Here is a 9284-nt window from a genome sequence, read left to right as displayed (position 1 = left end):
GGATTTTTACACAGAAGAAAGCCCTGTCTAGGTTGAGGCTCTGCCCCTGAATGTGTCGAGCCATTCATTAGTCTGGTTGTTTGATTAATAAAAGATTAAATGTAGCTGCAATAAATGCGTTAACAATCCGTACAGCTGTTGCAGTGCAGGACTTTTATTCTCCTGTGCTTAACTGAGGAAGAGCAGTTTGATCTTCGGCTGACCAATCAGCAGACACGGGCGTATAATTACCGCCCACGTGTAGAAATCGAATATTCAAGCTGTTTATTCATTTTCTACCTCTTAACAAAAAAAGGAAAAATCATGCTGAATTCTTGTTTTTCGTTTTGTTTAAAAAATGAAAAAACGACAAAGGAGCCGTTTTTTGTTTTTGAATACCCGTTTCTATAAGGAAAATCGAATGGCCAAAATATACACTGACCCTGGTTGCCTCAATTTTGAGTTAATAAAAAATAAAAAATAAATAGTTAATACAACGATGGAAATTGGTTTAATAATATAAATTCCAAATATTATTTTATCTGAACCACATTAATTATCTAAGTTGATTTTGACAAGTGATATAAATTGCAATATCAAATCATGAAAATGCAAACAAATACTTTTGCAGCATTCATTAACCTTTGATAATGTTAGTAAATAAAAATGTTAATTTTAGTTCACGGTGCATTTACTAATGTTTACAGAAACAAATGTCAATGTTATTTTGTAAATGTTGAGATAAACATTAACTATGATTAAAAAATAGAACAGCACTTCAAATCATTATTATTATTTTATTTATTTATTTTTTACAGTGAGCCTTCTTTCACTTTATTTACTTCCTCCTGAATTTTCAATTCTATATCACTGAGTGTACTCATTTTCCAACTTGATTTAGAGGTTGTATATCTACCCACACAGTTATTTGACCTATGGAAGAGAACACTCCATGGGATCCTGTGAATCAGGCAAGAGGTGGCAGTTGAAGGGCCAGTTCAAGTTAAACAGGTTAAGAGCTTGACTGCATTGGTGCTCAGCCGTGGAGCAGATGGATTGGCATGGCTGTAGCACTCCACTATTAGGGCTACAATGGGGCAAAAACATACTGCATACTAGTCGCCGAAAAGATTCAAAACAGGCAAACTCCATCAGCACCTGCAATAGTATTAAAACAGATTTCCCAAATAAAAATGTGAATTGTATTGTTGATCAAGATAACTCTCTGATTCATTGAGAACTTCCTTTCTCACCCAGTACTTGTGCAGAATAGAATCAGCCTCCCTCTGATCAGAAATAGACAGCCAGATATTTGGAAAGGATGTAAGATTATAGCTTAGACCTCTGCACATTTCAACCTGGATGGGCTCACAAGATGAAGCTGAGAAGAAAAAAACAAAATAAGACTTAGAATCTTCAATGAGGTTGTCTTTTTGAAAAACTTTTGAGCACGGTATTTCAGTTCAACGCTTTGCATAATATGAGTACAGAATTAAATGTCATACTCTCTGTCTTTAAGTATTATTTGTAAACAAACATAAACATAAAGGATATAACATTATCACATAATATAGACAAAAGTGAAAGTTTTACAGTTTACAGTACGGTTACACATTTATTAATGTTTTAGTTTTTTTATATTGTAGTTGTGTATTATTGAACTAACAATGACATTTTTGCAAGGGGTGAATTCAAAAACAAGAGCTGGATCCAAATTCAGTGAGTTTAATTAATAATACCAACACAGAAAACAGAGAACCAGGGAACAGATGAGTGCACCAAACATAGCATCCATTCCAATCCTGGACAAGGAACACAAGAAACAAGGGGTAATTGGCAAACAAGACACACCTGCGAACAATCAAAAGACTACAAAACATGGCGTAAAATAGGAAATAACCTACAAAAGGCCACACAAGATCAGGGGAACCCAAGAATGGAATCATGAAAAACGAAAAAGATACATAAGTCCACGAGTGAGGTGAAATGGAGGTGGAACTGGGGGAGGATGGAAGGCCAGGCCTCTTCGATTTAGAGCGGTGAGGGAGGTACTGAATAAAAGCCGCAGACTGTTTTGTCATCTCCTGAAACCTGTCGACGACGGGATTAACAGACCAGAAGGAGAGACCAGGAGGAAGGCCCTGTCCTTCTCCTTTTTCCCTGATAAAATCAGCCACAAATGTCTCTCCATGGTTACCATGACGAGGTCGATGGTACGGTCCCTCTCCTTAGAAACCTGGAGAGCCAAGTCTGCAGCTCTACGCAGCTCCACAATGTCATCCGGAGTGGGTCTCTTGCCCTCATCAAACTAAGAAGGTCGGCCTGATATCCTTGCATCAGCGCCATTGTATGCAAGCAAGCACCAGCCTGACCAATCGCCACTCTTTGCCCACCAAAGATGATGGGTCATGGCAGTGTTTGGTGGGCAGCACCAGGGTTTTTAGGGATGAGGGGAGAGGCAGCTGGCCAAAGCCCCTTCCAACTGCAGCATCATCCCATAACCAAACTCACGCCTCCTACAATGTTACTATAATCTAACATAGGCGGGTTAGATAGCCGGGCAACTTGTTGTGTAAATGATGTGTAAAAATTGGTAAGCCCCAGCGTTGGCTGGAGCTTACCAAGAGGCTGAGACCTGTGCAGAGGCTGAGACCTGTGCAGCAGGAAGTGCTCATCAAGCTAACTTTTTGCCTACATTTCCTGCCTCTCCTGTGGCCAACTGATATTAAGTTTTGGTCATCGCATGAGTCAAAACCTCAACAAGCTCCTCATACCTGGGTAAATTAAGTGGCGAGCTCTCAACTATTTCTCCAGCTCCGATGCGGAACACATCTAATTCCTCAGAATCGGGAGTGAGAACATCAGAACTGTAAGAAGAGGACTGACTTGACAGATCCATCTGGGAGAGCAGCACTCAGATCTGTAGTGCTTCACAGTGGTCGCAGCTTGTGTGTGTACCCAACCGCCAAACCCAGACTCGTCCATGGGATTGTCAGACAGAAAATCGCGATTGGTCACTCCAGAGAACACGTCTCACTGCTCTAGAGTCCAGTAGCGGCTGCTTTACTCCACTGCATCCCACGCTTTGCATTGCTCTTGGTGATGTAAGGCTTGGATGAGCTGCTCGGCCATGGAAACCCATTCCATGAAGCTCTCTATGCACTGTTCTTGAGTCTTCTGAAGGCCACAGAAGTTTGGAGATCTGTAGGTATTTTAGAAAATTGGCATATTCTGTTGCTGTTGTTCCCAATTGCTTCCACTTTGTTATAACACCATTAACAGTTGAGCGTGGAATATTTAGTAGTAAATATCATCAAATCTGTACACCCCTCCAAATAATTGAATTCAGGTGTTCAAAATCCAGCACCTAGGCATGCAGATGCTACTACAAACATTTGAGAAAGAATAGTCAAAAATTCCCATAAACCTTGTGAAAAGCCCCAGAAGAGTAGAAGCTGTTATAGCTGCAAAGGGTGGACCAACTCCATATTAAACCCTACGGATTAAGGATTGGATGTCATTAAAGTTCTTGTGCATGTAAAGGTAGATGTCCCAGAACTTTTGGCAATATAGTGTATATAAAGCAATTGGCAACAACAAAAAAAAAACAATGTTAGGAACATGATATTTCTCTTATACGTGAAACTTTAGTATCACAAACATTTTATACTAACTTAAAGGTGCCCTAGAATGAAAAATTTAATTAACCTTGCCATAGTTAAATAACAAGAGTCCGGTAACGCGTTAGATTACATCCCGGAAAGTACTGCATAATTAAAGTGAATTTACAGCGTAACTTTAGGTAATTATAGTGTAACTATAAAGTATATGTATGGGAACATTATGTAATATTGGAGGAATAAAGAGGTAACTATCAGGAAAATTAATAAATTATTTATACTGTAAGTATTTTTAAATTAAGGGGTAATTATACTGTAAGTATGTTTTAATTAAGGGGTAATTATACTGTAAGTATGTTTTAATTAAGGGGTAATTATACTGTAAGTATTTTTAAATTAAGGGGTAATTATACTGTAAGTATTTTTAAATTAAGGGGTAATTGTGTAGTTATGGGGTAAGTACGAATATGCTGGCTGTAAATTAAAGTGGTGTTTGTTCCCCTCTTGTTTCATGTAGTTACAAGGTAAGTACAATAAAAACACAAATACATAATCTGATATCACTCATAAATATTTATTTGAAAAACAACTTAATTCAAAACAGATTTATAACACGTATTAGATTTTTTTTTTTTAAATTAACTTTTAATTTCAAATGATAACGTTCTGACAGAAAGAGACATGTTTTGTCCCTTTCTCTTTCTTTTCTTTTCTTGTTCCTTTTCTTCATTTTCGTTTCCATTGATGGATGTTAGGATGAATCACATATCTTTTGACATTTTTTATTAATATTTATTAAAAGAAAAAGTAGTACACCAAGAAATGCTGTCATAATTTAGTAATCATTTCATATCTGATCAGCTGTTACCAGCGCGTGCACGAGACGCTTCAAGCTTTCATGACGTTCTCATGCACGTTTCATCTGAAACACGTGAGAATGGACATATCTTGTCTTTTATTCTTGTTTGTTTCGAATTGCTATTATCATATATTATGTTATTGTTTGTATACTGTTGTGAGCATAAAAAAAAACTAAAAAAAAAAACGTCAGCATCAGACATCCACATGTGAGTAAACGGTGAGGATATTTCTGCGCGCACTGTATTTTCAGTGTAAGTTGTAGAATAATAGCTGTGGGATCCATCTTAAGATTCAACTGTGGCAAGAAAGAAAAAGAAGAGGAACATTCTTTTTTCTAATTCTAATTTTAAATCTGTTAAAATTAATAAATCGCCTTTTAAATCAGTACTCTACTGTCAAACTATAACGTTACTGTACAAAAAAACATATTTACACGCTACCCAGTTCTTGATTCAAAGTTGAGAAGCTATCATTGTAAAATCATTGCCATGATGGATGGTATAGATGTGTTAGCTGTCATTGATCAGCAGGGAAACAGCCAATCAGAGCAGAACTCTGCATTAATATTCATGACCCTTCCAAATAAGGCAAAAACAGAGCATTACATCCTAGGGACAATTTATAGCGTTGTAAATGGACCTGTAAAGCTGTCTGGACAAATGTTGACCTTAAATAAGCCACATACCCTCTACACTCTAAAAAATGACCGTGATTTTAACGGTGTAAGGTTGTAATATTCTACGGTTAAAAACTGTTATTTGGTAAACAGAAAGTTTCCGTAGGAGAGGTTCCGTACTATATACGGTGAATAACTGTAATAGATCTAACCTTATGCCTGTACAATTTACAAAAAAACAATGTAAAATCCCAACAGAATATTATTAGAACCCCAAAAACATATATTTTTGTTTAAATCACAATGAACTTTTGTAAACTGTTAAACAGAATATTGTGTTATATTTACAACAATATGTGATTATAAACAAATTTGTTTGTTAAACCTACAAATATTGGTATCAACAACAGAGAAATACTGTAATACTTTAAACACTATTTTGTTAATTTGATATCTAAATATTGTGAAAAATTTATGTTTTAGTCAGTTGTTCTTAGAAATGTAAGTCATTTTACAAGTTTATGCACTTAAAAAAATGTCTAAACATGTATTTGAATTGCATATAAATGTTCCATGCATTTTGATTATGTAATTTTGACAAACAAATTAATAAACTTAATGAAAATCTTATTTGTAAATCAAACATAAATGAAACAGGTAAGATTCTCAGATGAGAAGCTCACTACTGAGTTAAAGTACTATTCAACCAGTGTTGACATTAATGAGATAATTAAGAGACGATTGAACATTAATGATGAACACCTGATGATGACAATCAGAAACACTGAAGGAAAGAGAAACACGAGAACTACAACTTACTTCAGCCACAGCTTGAGATGAAATCAACTGAAGATAAAAGAAGACATTAAATCTCTGAAGATCTCATCAGAGGATTAAACAACTCCACAAACAGCATTACCAGCTTCACACATTACTAACCAGACTGACTTTATTTGTGTAATTTATGTTTTAATGAAAATAATAGTTTTATTTGAAGTCACCATGGTGGTGAGTAGTGTTTTCTTTAGTTGGGCTCTTGACCCTTGACTCTCTAACATTAGTTTTCTGGCTGCTTTAACTGTGTTTATAAAGCACTTTTGTTATGGCACGGAAAGCAAAGCAAAAACATGGCCAGGTGATTTGACTCTTTGTTCATGATGATATAATCATCATCTAGTGATCACTGGTCTTGCTCAGAGTCTAATGTCCTTGTTATGTGTGTTAATTTTGTTTTATTCATAATAGTGGCCATCTAGCTATTTTGTTCAACAGCATGAGTTTCAGCAATGTTGTGGCAATCTAATAATATGCAGAGCTAAAAATAAAAATAAAAAAGTGTGCATAAGGTTTTAATCAATGGCAATTATTAGACATAAACAGATATCAAGAATCAGTGTATAAATCTCAACAATGGTGACAATCAATGAAAAGCTTAATGCTGCAGTGCATGCTGGGTACCACCAATCAAAACTCTCCCATGGGTCCCAGCATGCATTGCGGCATGAATAAATTATACATCTGAATTGACAATTTTTCTTTGATTCTTACTATTTATTTTTTACTTTTGCTGTTTTTCTTGTGACGTTTTATAGTAGCTTGTTTCATGTTAAGAGTAGAAGTTTATCTGAATGTTTTTTTTTTTGTCACCATTGTAGAGATACATACACTGATTCTTGATGTCTGTGTGTGTCTAAATTAAGCTGTAGTTTAAAACTTTTTTTATAAACCTGCATATTGTTTGATTACAACAATTTTACTGGATATCATACTGCGAACCAAATGGCTATTATTACACATACGACACATCGCCTTTATAACCAGAGCATTATAATCTGAATGAGCTCAGGGATTCAACCACTACATGACAATTATATCATAATCATTAAAGAGCCAAATCACCTGGCCATGTTTCTTTCTTGGCTTTCCATGCTATAACAAAAGTGCTTTACAAACACAGTTAAAGCAGCCAGAAAATTATTTTGAAAGAGATAAGGGTCAAGAGCCCAACTAAAGCAAACACTGTTCACCATCATGGTTATCATCAGGTGTTCACCACTAATGCTCAATCATCACTTAATTATCTAATTAACATCAACACTGCTTCAATGGTACTTTAACTCAGTAGTGAGCACACACATGAACACCGGGAAGTGTTATTTTAACATGAGCATTTTTCGGTGTGCTTTTCCATAATTCTTAACTGTTTAATTTACGTATAACTGGCATATATCAATCACATTCAGTTTATTAATATAATTACACAAATCTTACCCGTTTAATCTGTGTATACTTAGAAATATGAATCACATTAAGTTTATTATTTTGTTTATGTAAAAAAAATCAAAATCCATTTAAAATTTATATGCAATATAAATACATAAATCTTATGCTTTTTGTTTCCTTTTTTCTTTTAGTCTTTACATTTTGATGTAATACTTACTGTTTTATATTTATATTTATGTAAAAAAAAAAATAATAAAAAAAAAACAAACAGTGCCTCCTCTAACCACACCTAATTTTGAATTTCATAGTGTGCAGTTTCATAATTCTCTGGTAACGGCAGCTGCCAGCGTTTTCCCGTAAAAACAACAGTTTTTCCCCATAAAATTTACGGTAAAAAACCGGCAGCTGTGGTTGCCAGAACTTTACCGTAAAAAATACGGCAGTAACGTTTTAGGTTTTACGGGACAGCACCATATAATTTAAAGGTTTATAATGTAATTATTACGGTTAAAAACCATTTATTTTACAGGTTAAAACTGTATAATTTACAAATGTTATACATTTTATTTTATTTTACAGTAAAATACCGTTAAATTTACAATTTTTCTAAGTGAAAAAGAACAGGTCATTGTGTAATTAACAGTGAAAAACCGTAAATTGAAATTCCCAGAATTCCCCACATGACACTTCGCATTTGATGCATTTTCATTGAATTAACTGTTTCTTCTTAGTTTTTTCTAATCACTTATGTACATTAAGGTTTTATGTTACATCTAATGTTGTTAAATTAATGTTTATTGCATTTTTTAAAAAGCCATGTGTGTTACCATGATGGTGTTTAGTGTTTGTGTGTGCACCTTCTATATATTAATATCGTCCCTCCAAAAGCTGCGTGTGATGAGCTTTGATTCATCATGTGATTCTCATCACCACTGTAATTGGTGGCTGTCAATCTATATCAAAGGTACATAACAGATATTAGCATTTCAATAAGTTGGTAATTTAATATTATTTCAGTTAAATATTTTTTTACCATAATTGTTTATAGTGCACTGTGTAAAAATATAAACTTTCAAATTATATGGTTTTGAACTGTAAAATAAACAGTTTATAGCCGTAATTACCAAATTATAAACCTTTAAATTTTATGCTGCTGTCCCAAAAAATCTAAAACGTTGCTGCTGTATTTTTTATGGTAAAGTTCTGGCAACCACAGCTGCCGTTTTTTTACCATAAATTTGATGCGTATTTTTTTTACAGTGTACAGTTTTGAATGGTAAAATAAACGGTTTTCAGCCGTGATTATTACATTATAAACCTTTAAATTTTATGTTGTTGCCCCGTAAAAACTAAAACGTAACTGCCGTATTTTTTACGGTATATTTCTGGCAACCACAGCTGCCGGTTTTTTACCATAAATTTTACGGGGATTTTTTTTACAGTGTATGTAGATATTAGAGAACAATTTAATATATTGTTTCAAATCATTCTAGGGCACCTTTAACCAGACCAACAGCATAAAAATAATAAAAATGAATTCTTCATGGACGCATTCTCACTGAAAGGAGGGTAGGTAGAATTAATGCAGTCATGCTCATCTGCACCATCTGCACAATCATTCCATCCATCACACAGCCAATCCTGATGAAGACATTCCCCAGTGCCACAGGCAAACTGTGTTGCGCTGCATGTTTCTTAAAGCAGAAAGACATAATGCAGTGAAGCTTTACAAACTAACAGACAAATGTAGAGGTGCACAAAATATTGACAAATGAAAAATTGACAAAAGCTGTAGAGTCATTTGGTACTCACTTTCCAAAAGAGATATGGCCTTAAATGATGCATAGAAACCACTGTCAGCAACACCTTCATCTGCCACAAACACAACAGTCATCACAGGTCTAGAAGAGGTAAGATCAGGAGGCAGTGCTGACCCACAAAACCTGCATAGAATGATAGCGAGGTGCATAATATTTTAAGTGAAG

General features: G+C 34.7%; 1 protein-coding gene across 1 annotated transcript in view; it reads right to left on the bottom strand.

Annotated features, from left to right (window-relative positions):
• Positions 1-912: 912 nt before the first annotated feature.
• The window catches only part of mfrp (membrane frizzled-related protein), a 56432-nt gene continuing 48060 nt past the window's right edge, over positions 913-9284 (bottom strand). Inside the window, exons 10-13 of the mRNA XM_067451925.1 lie at positions 9112-9242; positions 8859-8993; positions 1233-1360; positions 913-1137 (exon numbers count right to left, since the gene is read on the bottom strand). Coding sequence (XP_067308026.1) covers positions 913-1137; positions 1233-1360; positions 8859-8993; positions 9112-9242 — 619 coding nt within the window. The remainder of the gene's footprint in view (positions 1138-1232; positions 1361-8858; positions 8994-9111; positions 9243-9284) is intronic.

The sequence above is a fragment of the Pseudorasbora parva genome, chromosome 8, assembly GCF_024679245.1.
Source record: "Pseudorasbora parva isolate DD20220531a chromosome 8, ASM2467924v1, whole genome shotgun sequence".
Lineage (NCBI taxonomy): Eukaryota > Metazoa > Chordata > Actinopteri > Cypriniformes > Gobionidae > Pseudorasbora > Pseudorasbora parva.
The sequence above is the reverse complement of the archived record's forward strand: the minus strand, read 5'-3'. Positions and strand labels throughout refer to the sequence as shown.